Raw genomic sequence first — 24,418 nt, 5'->3', positions numbered from 1 at the left:
GCTACTAGCATCACTCACTAAAAGCATCACACTTTTACAAACCACTTTCTTTATCTGTGGATTTCTATAGTTCACTAAGCAATGTAGAATAAAGTAAATTTACTGTCTTATAAATTAACAAAGCCTTTTTTCTTGTATTATGAGGGGATTAGAAAGAAGAGCTGAGCACTTCCTAAATCCTTTAATTGCCTCGGGAAACAAAGTATTGTTCACTCACTTTCATTACTGAATTGTTTCCAAGAAACTACTATTTTAAAGGGTTTTTTTATACTAACCTTCAAAAAATAGAAAGAGACCCTCATGCAGAGTTTCTCAGAGGGATTCTCACTCTACTTACACACACTGTGGAGCCTTTGACAAATATAGCTTCGTCATAGCTGTCTAAGGCCTGAGACTGCTTCCACTGACATCAGTGGAAAAATCCGTCCCACTTACTTGAATTGAAGCAAAAATGAGCAATTTAGACATGATGTTGAGCTACTGAGGCAGGTTTCCTCAGGTTGCTATAGAAGTACAAGTCACTTAGCTCTCCTCTGCATGAGTAAGGCATACCATCATCAAGATATGTCAGCTGCTTTTAAAGCTCTGTGTAGGTTACCTACTTAAAGCCAAAATGGCACGACAAGCAAATGCTGAATTTGGTCTGTGCTTTTCATTGCATTCACATCACTCCACCAGTATATGCTGCCTTAAAAGATTAGCCTGTTTTGGTGTCAAGTAATGGTGAAGGAAATGTTTCATTTGCCCCTGTGGCTGCACCTATGAGAAATCATGTGCAGCATAAAATTTGGCTGGCTTACTGTTAGATACAAAATTAACACAGGGACAGGTCACACCACTAAGTGTGAAGGTCTATCTCACCAACCAGGCAGCACACAGATTGGTTCAGTGAATGAAAAAAGAAAGCTCAGGCAGTTATTGGCAAGACTTGGTGAACTTCCTTCTACCTTGACCATTCACGAAATCACTGCAGGGCTTCAGTGCCATTATTAGTTGGGCTGCTGAAAACACACACGGCAGGGATGAGGAAACTCAGAGATGTGCAATGCCCTCTGCTTCCTTTGTGACTGAAGAGATGCTGCAGGGCTGGCACTGGAAGAGGATGAATGCTCCCTGGAGATCTGCCTGTGTGCAGACCTGACAGACCTGACAGCCAGCTAAAGATACAGCTGTGTGGAAATAGATATAGCTGCTATGGTATGTCCTGCCCTTCCAGTACTCCCAGGTTTAGGCTAGAGGTGAAGGAGTACAGGGACATGTCAAGGAGGAGACAGTGGACTCTGAGATGTGAGATTGAGATAATGTGACTCTCTGTGCAACTTGAAATGGGGCAATAAAACATGGACAATGCAAGAAGATGGTGTGATTCCTGAAAAAGGAGGCAGCAGTAACAGTAAACAGTAATAATGAGATGTTACGCTGAGAGTTTGGAAACAGCTGTGACTGCCACAGCTGGTTTCCTTGAGAAAGGTTGCATTTCCTCTGCAGTCCATGAGGTCTGTTCAGGAGGAAAAGAAAGACTGAAAGAGGCCAGAGAAGAAGGAAAAGGCATAACTCAGAACTTAAATGGCAACCCATGATTTCAAATGTGGACACTGTGGCTGTCTGCAGCACCCCAAGTAAGCTGGGGAAGCTGCATCCCAGCACATGCCCAGTGCCAACACAGACATGGGGATGGGTCCAGGCACCCAATGAGTCCTTACAGCTCCAGAGGGAAAGATGATCCCAGCTTTACAAGGAAAACAGGATCTGTCCCTGGTTAATGCATGTGCTTCCATTAGACTCCCTCCTTCAAAACTCTCTTACATGTAATAAAATGCCAGGTCTGTATGACATACTGTGCTGCTAAGAAGCATCCAGAACTTACATTCCTTTCAGGTTGCTGAGGGTTGCTGTGCCTGTCCTCTGTAATGGATTGCTATGACCACACTGTAAGTCTGTTCAACAATGAATTGTATTAATCTTTTGAAGCTGTGCTTACTTACCTCATTGGAATGAGTCCTGTTTTGGTGCTTGGCCCTGTCAGATGCGTTGGAGAAAGCTTTGTTGCAGCCTTCATGTTCGCACACATACGGTTTCTCTCCAGTGTGAGATCTCAAGTGCGTTTTCAAGTTTTCTAGTCTGGAGTAGGCCTTTGTACAACCTTCAAACTGCAGACAAGACATAAATCTGGTTTAGCTTTAATCTTTGGACTTGCAAAGATTTGCTTGGACTTGCAAAGATTTGCTTGGAAACAGCAAAAGTGGACTTATAAAAGTTTAGAAATTTTCCAGGCCTTCATAACTTTGTCCCATGTAGTTTTGATTTGGAGGGTTTTAATTTTACCCAAGCAAACTCTGCCACAGCTCAAGTAAAAATGCTTTCAGCATTATGTAAATCTTCTCTTACAGGAGAGCACAGTATTTTTGTACCTCAGCTAAGACTGAAATCCATTGCAAAGCCATCAGGAGCTGGTGGCCAGCAGTAATACCAAGCTCTGTAAAAGACAATGCCTTTAAATAATTAAGCAAACTGAGCCATGTTTAATAATGCCTTTTGGGGCTTCTTTGCACTTTAAACTTGAGGAAGTGGGCCAAATCATCCAGGGAATCCCCTCTCCTAAAGCTTTTGTCATCTGGTTGTGCTGGATAACAAAGCAGACATGGCAATCTCTTCTCCACAAGAGTCTGACAGACGAGCTCAGGGAATGCAGCACTTGTCCTGCTCTGTTTGTTCTCTGCACAGCCCCTGCTTCCCTCAGCTCAGGCCCCTTTACTTACAGTGCATTTGTGTGGCTTTTCCCCTGTATGTCTCCTCATGTGGACCACCAGCATATATTGGGCTTTGAAAGGTTTCTGCTCCCGGGAACAGTCCAGCCATCGGCACACAAACTCTTTCTTCTCACCATGTATGTGGTCATTGTTGATATGCTGTTCAGGCAGAAAAGAGGTCACAGCTTAACAGAAATACAACATCAGCTGCAGCCTTACTGTAATTTTGCATTGGAAGAACACCAGAGATTCAGGTGTGAACCAGGTCCTTGCAGTACCAAAAGAATAAGATCATCTGCACATCCAAGTGACCACAGGGTTCAGGTTATAGATCCTACTGGAAGTCCACAAAGGCCAATGATTTTTTTTTTCTACTGAGATCAAAGGGCTTTGGATCATGCCTAAGGGATACAAGCTGACAAATGGATCCTGGATAATGTCATGCACAGCTCCACTTGTGTGATTCACATTGGGTACTGCTTTTAAAGAGCAGGGAAACATTACTTAAGTGCTGTTCAACATAAGCAAGGTTTACAAAATCAGGCCTTGAGAAACATATCCTCCAACCTGAAAAATCAACAGAACTGCTAAACCAAGTTTCCACCCCAAATTTTAACTCACTCCCTGTTACCCATATTTTCCTCAGTAAATGTATTTGGTTCAGTAAATGCAGAGGTCATGGTGGAGAAATAAACCCCTATACACTGTGAATATGAACTCTGAGTACAGCAGCATACATCAAGCCAGTTTGCCATTGCTTAGTCTGGCTCTGTCTGAATGTGTGTGGGAGTGACAGCTGCCCCAGCCCTGCTGACTCACAGGCATGCCCTTCTGTGGTCAGTGTCATCCACATGAGTGCACCCAGAAGCAAAACAGAGCTGTGTACCTTGTACTTGTCCACAAAATTAGCTTGCTCTGTTTCTTTCACTAAGATCTAGTCCAGAAAAGCATTTAAAAATGGATTTAATTCTCTCTGTGTTTGAGTGGAAACAGGCAGGTGAAACAGGAACAACCTCAAAATTGGTTTGATTTTTTTAAAAAGTTTAACTGTTTGAATTTTTTTTGCACGGCTTTAGAAAACAAAAGAAGAGATAACTACACCTGGACTTAGAGAGTCTTTTTTCCACTAGGAGCTACCCAACTCATCCTCCCAGACTCTCTTGGAGAAATCATTCCACACTGCCGAACTTCTGTTATTGTGCCACTAGATGGCTGCCTTACCCAGCGAATGACATTATTCCCACTAAGGTACCACCAAAAAATCTTTCCAGTTTTTATTTGATCACAGCACAGGGATGAAATCTGTATCTGTTCCATAATGGGCCTAAATAAAATGCCAGCCATATAGAAACTCAGGAGCTCATACTGGAACACAAAGAAGATAATCCCAATCTTTTCTGAAGTCTTGAAATCAGTCAGAAAGCCACATAAAATCACGTATGTTCAAAATTATGCACCATTGCCATGGACAACAGACATCCATTACCTGTAAAAGATGACAGCTTTTTTTCTGAAACTTTATCGCCATTTCTTAAAAGTTGTTATGGGGCTCAGGATGCATGAACAGAGCAGAGGTGCTGGGCAACATACAACTTGTAATCTGCAAGAGTTAATGTTCCTAGTGCAGATCTGTATTCACAGTACACGCACCTGTTCCAGAAACATACACATGCCCTGAGCTTTGAAATGGCATCAAAAGAGTTCAATGAGGGCAATGTGTGCTATTTCTTGAAAGAGAAAGAAGTAAAGGGACAAAATTACATGCATTCAAATAATCCATGGCCAAATCTCTCTGTAAACATTACAGACTGTGTGTTATGTGGTTAAACCTACACAGCCACGAGGGGGATGAGACTTGAGTGTGTGACACAGGCTTTCCATTTGATACAAAAACCTCAAGGCTGGATCAATCACTTCACCACAGCACCTCCTTTTACTTACTGCTGTGTGGACACTCAGGCACCATGGAGGCCCTTTCAGAGAATGTCTCCATAGGACAGTTTTTTCTCTTTGTCCCTGAAAACCAGCTTGCTCCCTGCGCTCTAGACCTCTAACCTTTAGCAGCATGAGAATTCTCTAAAACTGACCTTTCTCATGGGCCTAAAAGTCCTTTCCTCACTCCCTCCCCAGCCCAGGCTCACTGCAGCAGCTGACAAAGCTTGCCCAGAGTGGTGATGATCATTTGCCTCTCTCCATCGCTGGCTTACCTGTCAAATGTCTTGTGATCATCCTCTGGTCTCTCACAACTGTGGCCCTCCATACACATTTGCCCTGCTCTCCTATCAATCCTTTCCCAGACTCTCCGATCTTCCTACAATCAAACCCCTCTTTGTGCTCTTTTCCCTCATTGCTCTGATGCTGCAAGTGGCCCCTGAGAGCTCATCTGCAAATCCAGCTCATTCTCATTCAATACCTCTGAGGATCCTCACCTTTAGGGAAAGCCTGCAATAAATGAGCCTGTGATCTGCTAATCTGAGTAATTTATTTGGTTCACAGGTGAGCTGCTTAATTGCTTATTGCAGAGGGATCATATTTTAGCAGACCTACAAATATGTTCAAATACTCAAAAGGCTGGTCTGGAGGAAGACACTTGCTAGAAAATCAGCACCAGCAGTGCTCTCAGGTAAGGAGATTCACAGTGTTTGTCATCCTGAGATTCGAACACCCTCACTTGCTCAAGTTATGATGAGAAAACTCATCAGTCATCTGCTATGGACATATAGGTAGAACTACACAAATGCAAACCATGAACTAAATCTACACTGGGATTTTTTTACCATTATCGTTTGGCAGAAAGAATGTGTAATTTTTGTGACATGTTTAAAGAGGAGGGAGGTCTCACTGTGCAAACAACATCATTTAGAAAAGTTCAGAAGTTTGTGAACTCTGGCATTCAGTTTCTTTGACTCAGATAATTACCTTTGGATTTTACACGGTGTTTTTGGCTCCCTGGTCTCTATTATGAGAGGAAATGAGCAGTTTTGAGCTTGTAAAACAAAGAACAGTCAGGAATAAGAGTATTATGCAAAGCAGAAGCTTTGGTACAGTACAATAAGGAATTATAGGGTTTCAATTTATAATCTGTTTGTAACCTTATTACACCCATGAAATGTCACATTCCAGGGACTAGATCAGAAGGATTTTTTTTTCCTGGTGAAATTGAATTTTGATGCAGTTTCAGGGTGTGAAAAGGCTTTTCTTTTAATTTTGTGGGCCCAAACCTGCAAGTTTTACTTATGTCCGTAATCCTTATTACAGTAAATAGGCGCATGAAAGCCAATGATATTACTCCCTAGTGTCAGGTTTGCTAGCATAAGGCTCTGAAGCATCAGCTCTGTACTATTAAGAATTTCTGACCTGAAAAAAAAAACCCCTATTAAAAGCTGGAATTCTACAAGCTATCTCCCATTGCACAGAGCTCGAAAAAGCTGCTGAACAGGGGTCATTTGCAGAATACCAGTCACTTTCATGCTACTTCAATGCTTATTACCAAACCTCTGTTTGTCCTGGCTCATTTTCTATTCTTTCAAAAATATTGTTATTATCATCCAGTTCCAAAATACCCTAAAATGAACAGAGGGAGCTGACCTAAATAGTGATTCTGGTCTCAGAATGACCTGCCTTTGAAGGAGGAAGCTCTGAGATGGATTTCAATTCCAGAGCATAAAACCCCACCAGATTAATTGAAATCAAAGCTGAAGTTTGCCTGTCATCTCTATTGGCCAATCTCAAAAACCAGAGGTAATGGGAAATTCAATCCACAGTATCCTGGAAGCATAAATGCTTGCATGGTAAGAAATACTATTGAAAAGGGAACGCGTTAAATCACGCATGTTCTCATAATCCACACCAACTTGTACCTGTTACTCAATATTGTAGCAGATGAGGTGACACTGGAGGTAGGATCTGCAATAACCTCGGTGTTCCATTTTCCTCCTCCAAGAGGGTTTTTAGAAGAAAGGAGAATCTGCACACATCCTAGCTGCCTGCATGGTACCCGTTAGCTATTCAATACATAAACAAAGGCCAAATGTGCTCTCACAGCAGTCAAACAGCAGGAGGAAAGGCCTCTCCATACCAGTGGAAAAACTTAGGAACATCAGGAAAAAATGTCACTGCAACTGAGATTGCATCTGAAAGCAAAGTTCTATTTGGTGGCAAGAGCGAATATTCTGGGAGAATCTCACATTTCTGTTTTCTAACCTAGACTTGCTACCCTAGAGTGTAGGAAGAAACTGGGAAGAGACCATGCTGTATTAGTATAATGTGCTAAGTTAGTGGCCGAGTTAAATTGCCAAAATTAGGTTTAATTTCAGTTATACAATGACAATCTCAGACTTTTATCTTCTTGCAGTTCTTTCTCTGTATTTTAAAAAATTAAAAAGGAGGTGCTAAATAACTTCTCACCAGATGTTATCACTGACATTAAGCAGAGGCAGCATTTAATCCATCTTCCAGCACAAATCTCCCCCTGTACTGTACTGCCACAAAAAGTCCCTCAAACCAGCAGAGCTGCTGCATTTGATGCATAGGGGACAAAGAGTGAAAGGTGAAGAGGCATCGCAGTACTAAACACAGCTTGTCCTGCAGCTGCACAAGAGGGCTGTGGAGCCCACAGAGGACATGGGGCAGAGGCTGTGTCTGGCAGTACCAGACTGGAAAGCTCTGAAGCTGGTTTGGAAGGGGATTAGCTGTCCCTGACCTGCATGGCCTGCAGGGAACACTTTTATTTCTGTGTTTTGCATAGGGAATGTAGATTTGTCCTTAAGCCCACATACAGTTAGAAACAGGTTTCTGGTCATCAGGCCCATCCCCTCGTTATGGCAAGTCCCACTGCACATAATCCTGGTCACAAACAGAGCTTCAGCTTCTAAGTACCTTGGTGATCAGCTCCCTCTGGTCCCAATGGAAGGCGCTTCTAAGAAGTCACTCTTCTGCTGGTTAGCAACTAATTTCTAGCTTCGATTTATTCACAGCCAATTTATATTCATTTGTTCTCGTGCCAACACTATTCTTTAGCTTAAACAGCTCTGCTTCCCTGCAGTGTTTAGTTCATTCCCTTCCCCACCCTAACTAACTGGCAGACAGCACTGCCCTCTCTGTCTTCAATTGCTGGATTAAATAAATTAGTTCCTTCTGGTCTTCTCTTCAATGACCAAGTCCTCATTCCCCCCTTAACCTGCTTTGGCTTGAGGTGAGGAATTCCGAGTCCCATTTGTCACTTTGTTCCCAGATTCCCCATTGCCACTTTGAGGACTGTATTAGTCCATCAGTTGCTCTCTCAGCCTCTTCACCTGCTCTAGCACAACTTCCACCTTCTTGACCAGAATCGTGTAAAGTACACCAGGGCTCACCAAAGGTGGTGCAACAGAATTCAAACTTCCCTGTCACCACTTAGGTGCAAGTACAGACCTCACATTCACTTTAGACTTGAGACTATTACCAAAACTCTGAGTACCTCATAGCTTGTGAATGTACCTCTCCTAACAACAAACCTCAGCAAAAATATCTTCTACTATGGCCACAGGTGAGGCAGAGACTTAAGGCCCGGGAAAGCTAAAGGCCACATTCATAGAAGTTTTTAGATCTCTGATTCCCACTAAAAGTAGTCTACTTGTTCATGAGTGGTGTCATACTTCTGAGGTTCTTGACCTACACAGCTTCCTGAGATAGCTGAGTGACTGCAAAAAAGAATGTCAGTGTTCAGAACAGTGACAGGGCACCACTTCAGCAAGCCCCCAGTCTTGCCTGCTCCCCAGGGATGCAATATGCGACTCATCACTGCTCCTGGTTACCATGTTAGGTAGTCAGGCAACTGAGAGATGACATCAGACTGGCCTCCCTACCATCTCATTAACATCTTGATAAAGGTTGCCTCCATGATCCACAGCAAGATGAACAGACAAAGGCATTGTAAAAAAGTCAGGATAGAAAGGAGGTCCTGGTGAGCCAGGAAATCTCCTGTGACAATAGAAATCTCCTTGTGAGGAGGAAAAAATGCATTTCCATGGAGTGAAATCCTCAGCAGACTTCTCAGACACATTCCAATCACTGCAATCGAGACTCTCTCTAACCTCTGTGACTCTCTGTTAAAACAATGCACTCATTTTAATTTCCTCTTATCTGATGGAAAATAGGTATAGATCCTGTCTGTCCTTTTCCTACTAAAGATTTTGCAGGCACAACCAGGCCAAACAGCTTCAAGAGACCAATGTCTGCTCCTTGCTGCTCAAGCTGAGAATATACTTTTGACCCCATGTCCTTAGGGTGGTGTAAGTACTTAAGCCATTTTTAGTTCCAGAGATGGAAGAAGCACTTAAGCTGCTTTAAGCCCTTATGGTGGCATAAACACTTAAACTGGTTGCAGATCCTAAAGCCAAGTGGACACTGTGGCTATAGATGAAGAATTCTGCACTTCCAAATAGGCACATGCCTGTGGAGAAGCTCAGTCAACTATCTCCAATCCGGCTTCCTTTCCTTTGGATGCACTTATTGTTATTCTATTACAGTTCCTGATGCTGTCTTTCATACTTTATGGAAGATTTAAGAAATGCTGTTGTGACAGATCTCTGCTAATGCTGATTAGCAACATGACAATTTATACAATTTGCTGATCTGGCCCAAACAGTTCAGTGCCTCCACAGTCTTGACACCTTTACTAAAATGGAATACACACAGTTAAGATCATCTGGATCTTAAAAGCACTGCACAGCAATTTCCTCAGTGTATAATGAACACACTTAATAGCCTGTGCACTGCACTCCTCACCTCAGTATTTGATCTTGTCACTCAATCTCTATACTTAATTTTTAACATTTTCCACTATTAACAAATGAAGCCCCTTGCTTCCCATAGATATGGTCATGATTGCAAACTTAAATGAAGAGTAGTGGCATGCCACAATTCATAATCAGATATTTTTGGGTGACATGTGAGAGGACTGTGGCTTTTTTAATGGTTGTAGGGGTTCAACACTAGCCAAAAACTACCTACCAGGTTCACTCCCACCAGCCCCTGCCAGCAAGGATGGGGTGAATTGGAAAAAGGTAAAATCCATGGGTTGAGATAAGAATGGCTTAAAATCCAAAATAAAAACTATAATAGCACTAATAATGACAATGATAAAAAGGGAGATAAGAACAGGGACATGAATAACAGCCAATAGAAAAAAGCAATGCACAATACCCTGGGTCACCACCTGCTCACTGATGCCCAGCACACCCTGAGCAGCAATTGGTCATCCCAGCCAACTTCCCCTGGTTTATATCCTATCCTATAATGTTCTGTGTTATGGAATATCCCTTTGGTCAGTCTGGGTCAGCTGTTCCCAGCTGTATATGCTCTCAGCTTCTTGTGCACCTGTTCCCTGGCAGAGCATGGGAAACTGAAAAGTCCTTGGTTTATAGAAGCACTGCTCAGCAACAACTAAAACATCTGTATGTTATCAATCTTACTCTCATACTGAATCCAAAATATAGAATGTACTAGCTATTAGGGAAAAAATTAACTCTATCCCAGCCAAGACCAAGATAAAAGCATTCCAAAATTAAATATATATACTGCAAATATTTGTAACTCCAGTGTGACTAAAAATGTTCTACTCATTAAGAAAAAAATATTTACTACATAAAGTTAGTTTCAGTTAAAAAACTGGCTAGTTCAAAAAGGAGTGAAGCATGTGGAAAATGTAACTTACCTATTTTACAAACTTAATATTTGAACTCTGTGTCCATGATTGTTAATACTTAACTATAAGAACAAAAAAGAGACTCCAGTCAGCACTCCAGCTGAATTCATGCTTGAAGCTCATTTATTACTGTGCTGTTCTGGATACCCATTTCTGTCCCTTGAGAACTGGCAACAGCAGTCAATGAAGAAAGGGAGGAATCAAAATTAGAAGCCCTAAGTCAACTGAAAAATTATGATGATTTATAACTTGAGATAACCTGTGTATGTAGAAGGACAGGGATGACAGGCACAGGAGAAGGGCAGCATGGAAACCAATGGCTGGAAGAGAGGATGGAAACAGTAAGAAAGGAGGGCTCCAGTGTCTGAGGGAGCATTCCCAAATAAATGGTGAAAAGACTGAAAGGAACCTCAGAGATGTTGCAACAAACAACTGGGGTCAACAGTTTTCTTGGACCAGCACAGCTGCCACTGGGAGAAGACTGGATTTAAAGTCATATGTAAAAATTCAGTTAAGATCTGGGGTTCAGTGTAACACATGGGCAGAGACTGTCCCTGTTTCATGAGGCATACAAGTTCAGATGCAAGGAGTGCACAAAGGCCAAGAGCAATCAAACTAATATTGAACTTTGGCATTTTGTGGAGTTCACTGTACTCTTGAGCAGGAATCATCCTTTTGCCTCAAATGATGTCTAAGCAAGCCATGGTGAATCAAGTAACTTTTTACATATGGGATTGGATAAGTCTTTTCTCTAAATGTGAAACTATATTACTAATAAACAGGAATATGCTAATTCAAAGGACACAGCTCACCAGGACTGTTTGCTTTTCAGCCCCCTCCTTCAGCTGAAAATATAGGTCTGATTATTTTTTTATCTCTCTGTTCTAACAACAACAATAAAATTTCTAAATCCCCCAGGTAAAGAAAAGAAAAGGTATTTTCTTTCTGCTTCTCCTTTTGTTCTCGTGCAGTAAATCCTGTAGTTGTCTTCGTTGCCTATCAATAGGTTAAACATATCCAACTTGTATGTTTAAATGCTAAAGACAGAGAAGTCCCCATGGATACGTCAATCATTGGCTCTTGTACAAAGAAAATACTGTATTTTGCTCAGAAGAGCTTTCTGTGGCAATTTAAACACAGTGAGACAGACACAATATCCTGGAGAGAGGAAAACCTGCCTTATTACATTCCTGACCCAAGAGAAAGGATCTGCCCTTAGGATATAAAGGGAATCGGTGGGGGGAAAAAAAGAGAAAAGTTATCTAATCCTAAAAATAAAGACAGTGGTTCATAATACAGCATGACCTTCTTTTAATCTCTGATATAGCAGTTATCCAGTATGGATGTGGTAGAATACCAACAGGGCAAACACAGCTTTCTTGTCAGGCTGGGAACCAAACCCCTCAGCCTGTATCTGTTTCCAGGTTTTGGACAGCTTTTTGGTAGACTCTGGTATATTCTGTGGAGTGAATGGAACTTCTGGGATATTGCAGGGATTCTTTCCCAATAAGATCACATCTTGTTCTTGTTTCATTTAATAAACATATACTCACATATGCAGCACAGTTAAGTCTGTTAGCAGCAAAATGCACTCCTATCAAGGGCAATGTTTTACAGCTCTCCCTTGATTTCCTGTGTTAGAGCATGCAGCTGTAAAGCAATGGGCAGAAATCACATCTTTATTTGCTAAACCTGAACACCTAAGAAATGAGATTCTGCCAGGACATCAGCATAGCTGTTGTGGACATTAATCATTCCAGTTTTACAGTGGTAGGAAAAGTGTTTTGATGACTCAGGTGTGTTTCTTCTCTGATGTTCGTCCATAACTCAGTCAAAAATCAAGTGCCTTGTTTTCCTTGGAACTTGCATTCTTGTATTTCTAGCTGGGGCACTAATAGGTGAAGCTGGTATGGTACAGGAATTCCAGCCTTTTTTACTCCTTTTTTTTTCCCAGCTGTAGAGAAGTAGTTTTTCAATGCATGCTGTCATGATAACTGGATTTTACCATCTCCTCCAGCACTGATGCTTTGTATCACATTTGCCTTAGTTCAAGCAAGGTATCACAGCTTCCCTATTTAATTCTTTTTTTTCTTCAACAAAAAGGGTCCACTTCTCTCTTTAACCACTTGCCCCAGGACAGGCTAATTGCATTTCCATGAGGAGGCTGCAGAAGGAACTGATAGTGGAAACCACAAGCCAAATGCTCAAGTCAATTGTTCTCAAACAGAGGTGTTTTGGTTAAATCTCTGCTCTCCAAGGAGGAGCCCTGCTCTCCTGAGAACTATTGAAGCAGGGAAAGATGCAAAAGGGTTACATGAGGATGACAAATTCTTGGAGCACTGAGATGAAGGAGCCTGAAGGGCAGAAGTGCCGCTGCAGTGCTCCTGGAAGAGTAAAATGGGCCAGCTTCAAGCTGAGCACTCCTGGTGTTTCTCCCAGCACTTTCTCCTACCTGCCTTGCTGTCTGCAGTGCCTCCCAGCTCCCCTGGCTGCCCTCCCTGCACAGCTCCTGCAGGTGGTGTTACATGCTCCACACCACTGCAAGGGTGCTGGCAAACTCCCCTCCAACTTCCATCTGCTTCAGGATCTTTCCTGGTGCAGACTGTGTGTGTTGGAACACACAGGCTGAGAGCTGCTCTGAGCATCTGAACTGCTGTGCTAACTGCACAAAAGCCTTTTGCTGTACAGTTTTTCCTTTTTAAAAGGCAACATCACAGGAAGAACTCCATTATAACTTTGAGTTTCACCAAGACTTCAGCAATGCACAGAATTCACTTTTACAAAAATTATCTTATATGTGTGTGTATATATATATATATATATATATATATATATATATATATGTTTTTTTTAATGCTCTTCACGTTTAGGTCTCCCAATTACACCTATATATTACACCTTCTATGTAAAGGTCATATGATAAAATATAGGGTAATTTGGCAGTCTAACAAGAGCCCCAAAACAGACTACCAAGGAGAAAAGGACAGGGATATAAAAGACAGGTGAAGTGTGTACCAGTGATAGAGAATTCAAACTTGGCTTGACAGACCAGGATGGAAGAAGAAATTTGACAAAAGCCATGTGCGGAAAGGTTTAAGACCCACTGCTGACTATATAATGAAACTGTGATGTTGATTTTAACGGTGTAAGAGCAAATAAAGGTGGTCTTCTCCCAAATCTTATACCCTAGCCCTGCACTGATGATCTTCAGCCTGTTCTGCCTGCTTTCCTCTCATTCTTCTCCATCACACATGCATCCAAGCTCTCTCCAAAGGCTTTCTGAGAGGTGGCTACAGGCAGGAATTGTACAGCTTGAGCTGCAGGAAGGGCTCCTGCCTTCAGGAAGCAGCTCTACAGCATGATTTAAGGAGGTGCAATGTCTGTTCAAGTCATAAGCTCACAGGAGAGGAAATTCACATTGCAAAGCTCCATATTCCCCTCAGATCCATTAGACATTCCTCTCTCAATTAGCCAAAGCAGTAGTGCACAAACAAGGGAGAAGTTTTCCTGCAGTTGGACGGGGAAGAGGGTAAAGACTGGCCAAACATCTGCTTCACTGGTTCTAAGACTGCCAGTGAATGCTGCCTAGAAAATGATACCTTCTAGGAGTGGCTGAATATGGAAGAAGAGAAAACCACCTGAGGCTCAACTTCAAAATTTTCTGCTTCATGATCTTTGCATTTAAGGATAAAAATTGATTTGACACGCAACTGCTGGAGAATTTCAAGAAAACCATGTTAAAAATCTCCCTCACAGGCAGTACCCAAGGTGAGCAATGGCTTACTCTTCTTTACAAATCTGAACTCACGTACAGCTGTGTACAATCTTTAACAAAAACATACAGGATTTACCTTAAAAAAAAAAAATTGAAAAACTTGAACAGCTCAACACTTAGCACTGCTACAGATGTTAGTATCACACACTTAAAAGCATATATTCTATTTCTGGATTTTTCTCTCTGGCAAAGACAGACCACAGAGGACTCCTGCCAGCACACATGAGAAGGAAGTAATCATAAAGAGGGATTACAATAAGGTATTTCATCTTATTTGCAAATAGTATGAAGAATGAAAACACCGTTCCTGCTTTTGACAGAAGCACACCAGCACACACAAGGCAGAACTAAATACTTTGGATGTTTTCCCACATTTCTGCAGAAGACAAAAAACTATCGGCCTCCTTCCTGCCACCATAACTCATTTGACTTCAATGGAAATCAGACCTGCTGTATATATTAAACCTGAAATTAACTATTCTCCCCCCATATTGTTTGGCTTTGATAAATTCCAGCCATTGCTCCTGGCCAAGCTGCACAGATCCTGGTTCAGTGAGCTGCTCTGCTGACATGAGCTCTTATGGCAGCCTGGAGCCCATTAAATTCAACTGGGTCCAACACACTGAACTCTCTGCAGAAGTGGGGCTTTAGCAACTCCTATAGTTAGTTATTGAGCTGTGGGTTCAAACCATGCTAAAAGTAATAATATTCTCCTTTAACACAGGCCATGTTCACAATTAAATAAAATTGGAAGAGGTTCCTAATCTTTACATTCCACAGCACAGATCAGAGTAGTGGAGCCAAGAAATAAAGGCTTAAGAGTAAAGATGTCTAGAGAAGAAAAAAAAAATGGAAGAAAGAAAGTACCCAGCAAAATATCCCAACAACTGGTGCACCAAATGAACGTATAAAGACAGAGCTGTTTTATAAAGATTGTAAAGCTTTAATGACAACAATCTGTCAAAATTTACACTGCCTTTCAGTGCACGTGTTTGGAAATATACTGGAGCTAGTTTAGAATCAACAGGCTCTTTGAATTAAAATGTAACTATATATTACAGCAGCTTTATACAATTTTATATTAGCAGAGACAAACTGCTTAATCCCACGAACCAACTTAGAAATCTATGAAAGGCTATAGCAAGAGGAAAATAAGGAAAAGCTAAAAAGTACCATTTTTACAAGATTTTGAATTCTTCCAAGCTCCAGTAGTGGTACAATGGGTCATCTATCTATGCAGAAAGACTAATAAAATATTTGATACTTTATGAAAAAGTTAAGTCACTGCCTCTTCTACTGAAAATCTTTCTTCCTAAAGGGAGTAAATAGCAAGGTAAATGCCAGATATTTAAATGGATCTGCTTTTCAAGGTCCATTAAGTATATGGGCACTAGCAATAAGCATGTATATAGGACTTGCTGAGAAACATGCATCTCCTTTGGTTTAACCCTGGACCAGATTTTATAAAATCATGCACTTTCTTCTACTTTCAGAACTTTATTAGTAATTACAGCACAGCTAATACTGACCCACTTAAAATGAAAGAAAATATATTCCTCATCAGGATCTTCCTGAGTAAATCAATCAGTAATTCTTTCTAATTTTTTGTAAAGAGAGCCCTTGTGCTTACTACATGGACACATACAAATTGTTCATATGATTAAAATACCAATGCTTTGTCTGCAGAAAGACACTATTGAATAACAGCATTTTTTTCAATAAATGCACTTAGTGTCTCCTTTTACATAAACTATGAAAGCTGCAGTTCAGATTATAGATAATGCCTGATCCATGTTTAGCAATGAATGGCACTAAAAACCTCTACAAAACCTGAAAATATAGTGACTTAAAAACACTTTTCACAGAAACTAAAATAAAAAATGCTGGCAGTGATAAGCAATGCCAAAATCTTTACAGGCGAAATATGCTTTAAGATATATTTAATCACAGAGGAGATCCTGGTAGAATTAATCCAGCTTCAGTAGCTGACAACAGCAGCAGCGTCTTAAAGCCACGACATCACAACTGGACTGGAGGAAGTAACTGGGGCTCTTCCTCCTAACACCTCCAAGAAGCATGTCTAACAAGCTTCAGCACATGCAGCAGTTTATTGCTGCTCCAAGACCTCCCTTGGGTTTTTCCACTGGACGTCCACTTAGAATTTCCCTTTTGCATCCATGCTAGGCTTAATCATCCCCGCCGCATCCTAGCAAATTCAGGGCTAGCAAAGGTCTTTGTCCCATTTTAAAAGTTAGTCACACTTGATGTTTCAGGCAGCAGCAGCAGAGTTACCTTCTTTTATCTCTTTTTGCCATGGGATAACATCCTCTCATATGTGCCATAACCAGTGCTGCATCTGAAGATGCATGTTTGAACTGTTGCAATGAAAACTGTGCAGGATTTCTTAGCAGAACATGGAGTATCACCTAAAACACTTAAAAAAGAGACAAGGCCAATTTTTTTCTGCCCCTGCATTACACACATTAACTTTAATTGACTTCCAGTGAACTTACAAGGGCCTTTGGTAACTAAAAAACAATCCTAAATAGTCTGGTTTATCTCAAAGATTTCTATCTTCTCCTATACACCACTGTGGCACCATCTCAATGGGACAGACTTGTGCTGGCAGTCAACCACAGGAATCTGCAGCAGCAACCAAAGAACAGTCCTGTATCTCTGTAACTCTTCCTCACCCAAAAACTATTCAGAACTGGAGCCTGGCACTTTCAGAATGTCATATAAAACACACTTCTTTGTTCAGGCTTTTTTTACTAACCATAAGTGTTGGAATCCCCTTGGCAATTAATTTCCTGGCTGGTAATCCCTTGGCTCTGATCCATGCAGAGAGAGTGGCTGCACTGGAGGGAGGTGTGCAAGGCACATGCTCTGACTCTGCAAAATGAAGTGGTCTCTTGATTTAAATGACAGTGGCCAAGCCTGAAAATTTTGTACTTGCCCTGCATAATGGAGTAAGCTAAGCTCACTGTTAAACACTCTTTAAAGTTGAATGTTAAAGCCATAATATGGTAAATGGTCAAATACTGCAGGCAGGGTTTTCTTGGTTATCTGAGACAATATTACACAAAATTCAGGCACAATAAAGAAATGTAAATACTACCCCAATGGTAGTGAGAGAGAGGAATTGTACAATATATTGTTCAATAATTAGACTGATAATGGTTTAAAGGATACGGCCTTCACTTCACTTTAAGAAAACTTACACCAAAAGAACAATAACAACAAAATCACAACATATCCACAGTGTATTAAGATTCTCTACTCTCAGCTCCTGTACAGAGGTACAGAACTCTTGTGGCAATCCTGCCTGGTGCTGGTAACTGGCGAAACAGTGTACAATGAAAAGATCAGACCCAGAGGAATGCTTCTGCCTAACAGCCATACCAGGTGGGCTTGATCAGTTCTGACATACATATATTGTTTAAAGTATACAGAAACAAAGGGGCAAACTCCTATAAATAGCTAAACTCTCAAAAATTTTTTTCACTAAGTTTCCTTTAGTTTTAGACAAAGGCTTTCACAGGAGAAAGTTGGTACCATGCTCACATGTGCTGTGAAGAGTGAGATATTATCTTTTTAATTAACTCAGCCTAAAGTAATGCAGTTTTAAGTAATCTGCTCCAATCCTGAATTCCTCAAATTAGGAAGCATTAGAGCTAAATAAATATGGGAAAGAGACTTGTCCTTCATGCTACAGAATCCTAAAATAACACACCACTACAGTCCCCTCCCGCAAACCATACCGGACCTCCCTGGATGCACACAAGGTGTGCTGCCCTTATCTGGCAGGAATCACTTCTAAGCTAAGGTGCTAACCAGAAGCAAAGGACAGACTTATCTGTACTGTGCTTCTGCCTGAAAATTTAGTGAGCGCCTACCCAGTGCTGTGCTGCTGCTGTTCTTTCTTTTCGTGCTTTCTTGGCACATGTAGGAGAGGATAAAAGCCTAATGGGTGCGAGTGTCAGCACAATATAAATTGCTGCAAGGAAAAACTTGATGCATGGCTTTGGATCTGAAAGAAGAATGTCCACCATTGTTTGTGATTATGGATCACATCACAATCTAATAGCAATTTTTATTTAATCAATAATTTCCATGCTGAACAGACAGCCCTGTTACAGAGAATCGACAAGCAAGTACTGATAGCGACAAGGCTTGTTATTAATCTTTACCCTGCCAACATTTCAACCAAACTACTGTAAAAAAGCACCACCAAGATGGATTTAGAAGTAGGTCTTTCTTTTTTTTTTCTGTCTCTTTTCTTTCTCTTTTTCTCTTTCTCTCTCTCTCTCTCTTTATCCCTCTCCTCCTTTTGCTTTTCTTTTCTTTTTACCTACACAGTCCCATTACCCTTCTTCCTTTTCAGGTATGCAATGTTTCATACACTTTATATTCTAAGTTTATTTGAAAAACCTGGGGCTTGAATTGCACAAAAAGGCAATTCATATTAAGCAATTTCACAAATCAGTGGGACCTAGCCCAGTGCTGAGTGTTAGCCATTATAGGCTAATAAATCATACTTTCTCTTTGAGATGTCAATCGCCAAAGTGCTTTGTAAAAATGTTGGCATCTGTAATTCAGCGAAGCCTTTTCATCTTGAAATAAGATGCTCCAGACTGATAACAAGAATAATCCTCTCTTGATCAAAAAAAAAATCTGCATTTTACCAATTAAAGCTGCTGCCAGAAGCCAAACGGAGCAGCACTGAGACTCCACTGTAGTTTATCTCTGCTAAACACAAGGAGGGATACAGTTGGAGCTTTGTTTCATTTTCAGCTTGACTACTTTATCTCACAGAGAACTGCAGCATCTCAGCCCTGTGATACACATAAGAATGGGATATGCAGACCTCATACCTACAGTGCAAGCCACCAGAGGACCCACTCCTGACAAAACCACCACCCATTCATTTTACAGATTAGGTACTCAACATCTTGAAGAAAAGTCATGCTTACACTAAAGTTTAAGCACAGGATAACACTGGATTTGTTTCACCACGATAAAAGGCTCATCTGCTTTTCATTTTTCTTTTTCTTTCTATTAAGAGGTTATACAAACAATAGAGACTGCAAAAATGAATCCATACAGCCCAGCCCTTTCAAAACCAAATGCAGAAATTTCATTCATGTCTGTGTTTCAGTTGCCTGTCCCTGCCTCCTTTTGTACATGCTGATCTGCCACTTGTGTCTCAGAAAAAGCACTTCCACATGCAGATGAGCCAGCACTCACAGATTTCTATTCTTCCCAGGACTGGTTTACTATAGGTAGATTTTTTGGTAGAATATGGGTGAGAAAAGCAGTGCAGAGACATGAAACACCAAGCACATCAAGGTAGATCTCCCACTGGTTCATCCTAGTAACACAGGCTATGTAGCATCAAATCACTTAACAGAAGCAAGGCATGAAAAAGCTGAATAGAAAGAACAGCTCTGTCCAGGTGAATCTGCTTTGTCCTGGCCATTTTGTCAGGACTGAAAGGTACCTAAGTCCATGCACAAGCCCAGCCCTCCCTGCAGCTCTGAGGCAGCAAAATTAAAGCAGGGAGGGACTTTCCTTTTCTCTCTTCTCCATGATATGCCAACAAGAGTCAGGAGGTAGGTGAAGAGTCAATTCAGTTTGTTGCTTTACTCTTGCCTATGAGTTTGTCACTCAGTTAGCACGGGCTCCCCTGGGACTTGGCTGGCAGCTTCTTATCCTACATTTCTCCCCAAAACTGGAAGTCACCTGTAAAATATCAGTAACTTGGAAGTGCTCACCAGCTGAACTCTCAGGCAAACACTTCAAGGAAGTATGTATATCCACAAACCACCTAAATAATGCTGTGTGATTAAAAGCATAGACCAAAGTCAAGCCCTGCACAGCCCTTTCCACCCAAGTGCCCACCTACTATGGGTAGAGTGGGTATTGTAACTCCCCAGGGCACAGGGGGAGCACTGTTTGTGAACAGGGAAAAAGAAGTGTTATTTAAAGGACATATCATATTTTAGCAACCTCTTTCAGGGATACCAATTCAAAGACAATGACTTTGGCAACTCATAAAGCCATAACAGCAGCAGACTAACAACAAATTTTCTTAATGCTGTGAAAGAAATGCTAATTACAGAGGAATTAAAATTAAAAAATGATTACATTTCTCTCTCTAAATCCCCTCTTAATACTTCACAGATTAGGGTGGATTTATTTTGTTGTAAACCTTTCTCTATCAAAAAAGAAATCCCCATGTTATTTTTTCCCCCTTCTTCTCTGTGATTCATCAAAAGCCAGACTCCAGGCAGGGAGACTGCTGATGCACTTGTGTAGTGGAGTGCTTAAGAGGGCCTGAACCAAAGCACAGCTGGCCTTTGGGTCAAGCCCACAGTGAGTAAGATCTCTTCACAAGGCAGCATGGATGACTTTTAACACTGCTGGGAGGCAAAGGGCAGGGTGGTGACTGACGCAGAACAAGGATGTGCTGAGAAGCACAAGCAGGGGCCGTGCCAGAGCCTGGGGGCTACTGAGGCTCCAGAACAGCAGTGAGGTCTGTCTATGGTTACTTAACCTTAAAACCCAACAGCACTTACATGCACACCTCTGATGGGGGGTTAAAGACTTGCTTAATTTAAACAAGACTGTGTTAGATACCCAGACAGAAACCAAGAGAGAATGAACATGCTCTCAAAGGCACAGAGCTGCTTACCAGCTTTGCTATGCCATCTAATAAATTGCTGGCCTATAAACAATTCAACAATTCTGGCACAGTTCAAAAGAATGGGCTCAGCAGTTTATAATCCAACACAGTAAGGTGGTGTCCTAATTAGAAATCAGCCTTTAAACAGGTAATGAGGAAGAGATTTCAAAATCTAAAAACTTCTGTACAGATGTCTCTTATGATTATTCGCTATAATCTCTTCTTCTATTCCTCTGTACCCTCACAGCTACAAAGATCAAATATATTTAGGTGGTGGACAAACTGAAAAAAGCCTTCCTATGGCACTTGCTTGCCACTGAAATAACTCCCTGCCTTCTTCAAGCTGTCCCAGCTTTCAGCCCAAGCTTTGGGCTTGTCTCACTTGAAGAACGGATTTCTTTTGTCCACAGCACTCGTTCCCCAAGTATGAGTTAGGGTCCAGACCCTAGTGAGTAAAAAATAAAACAAGATGAAATAGAATAAAACCACCAACAGAACCCCCTTTGCTGTTGTACGTAAAACATTCTCCTTTTGTCAGGAAAAAATGATTACTATAATGGATTTCATGTTCTTATCTAGTCTTTACTCTTTTCAATTTAAAGGAAACATTCCTGAACCTGTCAGGGCAGTAGCTGTCACTGCCACGCACAATGAGCCTGTGAATGGGCTGAGGCTTCTCTGTGTTACTGTGCTAGAGCCAAACAAAACTGCAATGAAAAAGCACAAAAAACTGCCTCTGCAAAGAAGAATTAAATATTACGTAAATCCCTGAATGTATTTTGAGAAGTATGCAAACTGGGATGTGTAATTACACCCGTTTGGGATTGTAAGGGGCTTGCTTCACAAAGCTGGGACTTCACCTGCCCCACAACCAGTTTGCAAGCCAGGACCCAGAGGAAAGAGACCACTAATTCATGAAGGATAATCTCTTTGTTGGGCCAGATGTGTGCAATTGCCTCCCTTTAGGTGCAGATGCCTACTCAGACAGCTGCACCCAACCCCTGCTTGGCTTTGGCAGCTTTGGGGTCCTTTGCTTACAGGGCAGTTTCTCCCCCTTCAATGGTAGGCAATGTGCAACTCTTAGGGTCACTTATAGGTCTGGTGCACTGTAGCTGATACTCAGGGGAACTGCTTTAATCTGGTTTATCCTCCTATTGCAGCTGGATCTTTGTTTAGAAAAGAATGGTGAAGCTCTCTCCAGTCCTTACCTACAGCTCTTCTACAGGAGAGAAGCTGAGGAAGAAGCCACAGGCCAAAGCCAGCACAGCAACATAGAAAGTGAGACTTTCAAATCTATTGACTTTGAGAGTCCTTATTTCTGGGCATCCAAAATCACGCACTGTGAAGGGGGCTAGTCCTTCAGAGTGGTGTGTTCCTACCTCCTGATGTTCTTTAATGTTTTGAGGTGCACAGGATTGATTAAGGCATTTCACAGATGCTGTAAAACCTAAGCAGAGATTGGAGGTGGGCACAGTTTGGGGTTTGTGTAGATTGCCACGGATTGCTGGCCAAATTCTGTTGGTTAGGATTGAACCCACTGTTTTCTGTAGGAACAGAGAGCAAGAACATTAACAAACTCCAGTCTCAGAATTGCATGTAATGGTTCTTTTAGGTACCCTCAGTGCACTGTGATGCCTTGGGAACAAACGGGGTACCTGAAAAACACAAGAAGCTGCCCTCTGGTGCAATAAGGGAACCATGTGTAGAAGTACAATCCCAGGGGATTGCCAGGGGAGTGCTCCAGTCAACTAGGCTTTGCAAACAGGCAGGAAGACCTCGGCAAATGGAATCCTGAATATAAGCCACTGCTGATAGTTTAGGGCTTTTTGATCTCATCTAATCAAATGTAGCAACAATGAAAGAATTTTATTGCTGTAAAATTCAGGAGAAAACACTAACAAAAAAAATAGCTCTGCAGTTCTTCAAGCATGTTTTTGAATAAAAAATAATTATCATCAAGGCTACGCAGCAAGGGGGATGAGAAATAGGCAGCACTGCGTTTTTCTGATTGCCATTGTATTAATATTTAACAATAAATTCAGTCATTTCCTTGAAGGATAATTTTCTTAAGTAAACTTTTATCTTCAGCATCTAACCCTTTTGCAATATTTTATTCTTAACTGATTTCTGGGGGAAAAAAAGGGACAAACTGCAACAAAAAGCAGATTTATAAATATATACAATATCTTATTAGCTTCTAGGCGCTCACATATTTAAAACAAACTTGAGCTCAGCTAAGCCCAATTATAATATCTCGCTGGGCAGAGAAATTAATTAAACAGCTGAATGATAAAGACCCCAGCAGCAAACTGAGGCTTTAAAATAAATAAGATCGTTCTTTTAATTTTTTGCGGAAAATCAAAAAGGGATAGAAAGGAACCTCTAATAGACATTTCAAACATCAATGTAAGCAGCCTTTCCAGGAGAGCAGTGCACTGTAAATAAGACTACGTGGGGGGAGAATGCAGTGGCAGCTCCAACGTGGCATGCCAACTTTGTGCCTTGCTAATGTGTAACACACGCGCCCCTTTGCATCAACTTCAAATAACCCTGGGATCTCAGCAGTGCAGCTCAGCAACAACCAGAACAAGGGCAGAACTTGTCAGGATTTAAAAGCTTTCAGCAAAACCCTTCAATTGCAGCCAGTACCCTATTCCATAGAAGGATATCAATTATAGATAGTGACTTGCTTTAGCAGTGCAGTCGGTACTGTCAGACGCTAGATAGACAACCATGAAGAATCATGAATCTTTCTATTAACTGTAAGAGAAGGAGGGGGGAGAGGAAGGATGGATAGGTGTTATAAATAAGGCAGAGCGTCTGATGGTTTAACACCTTGCCTTTAGGTGCACGCATCATGAAAATTTAACCATGCTGAATTCTAAGTGGCTCATATCACTTGAAAATAAGAGCACCTGTGCCAAAATGTCACATTCAGACCCTTCTGGGTGGGTCAATAATGATTCTTTTAGGTATTAGCTTTTCAGTTATTTATTCATAGCAGCTCAGATTCTGTTTACAAATTCAGTCAGAAAACATTGGGACCGAAGAACACTTTCAGTGGCCCCTATATTTTACACTAATAACTGCAGGACTTTACTACAGAAATGCAGAAAATTATATCAAATGCTGACTACTGAAATTGCACAACACTGCAGTTTCTGCTCTAAAGCTATACCACATATTTAGACACAGATTTTGTTTGCCTTTACCATTTCATACATGCTAAGTCACATATCACTTTGTAATGCTGATTTAACCACAGTTTATTTCAAAGTAAATTATGTCTCAAAGTTCCTCAAGAAATAACAAAGCTATCCACATAGGACAGAAAGACCAGAATATAAAACTCATATTTATCTTTTTCAAAACAAATGCACATGTGCTTGTGTATACATCCTATACATAGTAGGAGTAATGCCATCTATACCATGAACTGTGTGCAGCATCTCTTCCCTTAACACCACAGTTCCTCCAAAATTTCAGTGCATTGGGAAGCAAGGCTTGGATAACAGACTGTC

General features: G+C 41.2%; 1 protein-coding gene across 1 annotated transcript in view; it reads right to left on the bottom strand.

Moving 5' to 3' along the window:
• GLI3 (GLI family zinc finger 3) overlaps nucleotides 1-24,418 on the bottom strand; it is a 203,816-nt gene that overhangs the window by 10,567 nt on the left and 168,831 nt on the right. Inside the window, exons 11-12 of the mRNA XM_054273943.1 lie at nucleotides 2,760-2,909; nucleotides 1,986-2,150 (exon numbers count right to left, since the gene is read on the bottom strand). Of these exons, the coding sequence (XP_054129918.1) occupies nucleotides 1,986-2,150; nucleotides 2,760-2,909 (315 nt within the window). The remainder of the gene's footprint in view (nucleotides 1-1,985; nucleotides 2,151-2,759; nucleotides 2,910-24,418) is intronic.

Source organism: Melozone crissalis, unplaced genomic scaffold, assembly GCF_028551555.1.
Source record: "Melozone crissalis strain CALT ecotype California unplaced genomic scaffold, PUWL_Pcris_2 ptg000016l_1, whole genome shotgun sequence".
In the NCBI taxonomy this organism is placed as follows: domain Eukaryota; kingdom Metazoa; phylum Chordata; class Aves; order Passeriformes; family Passerellidae; genus Melozone; species Melozone crissalis.
The sequence above is the reverse complement of the archived record's forward strand: the minus strand, read 5'-3'. Positions and strand labels throughout refer to the sequence as shown.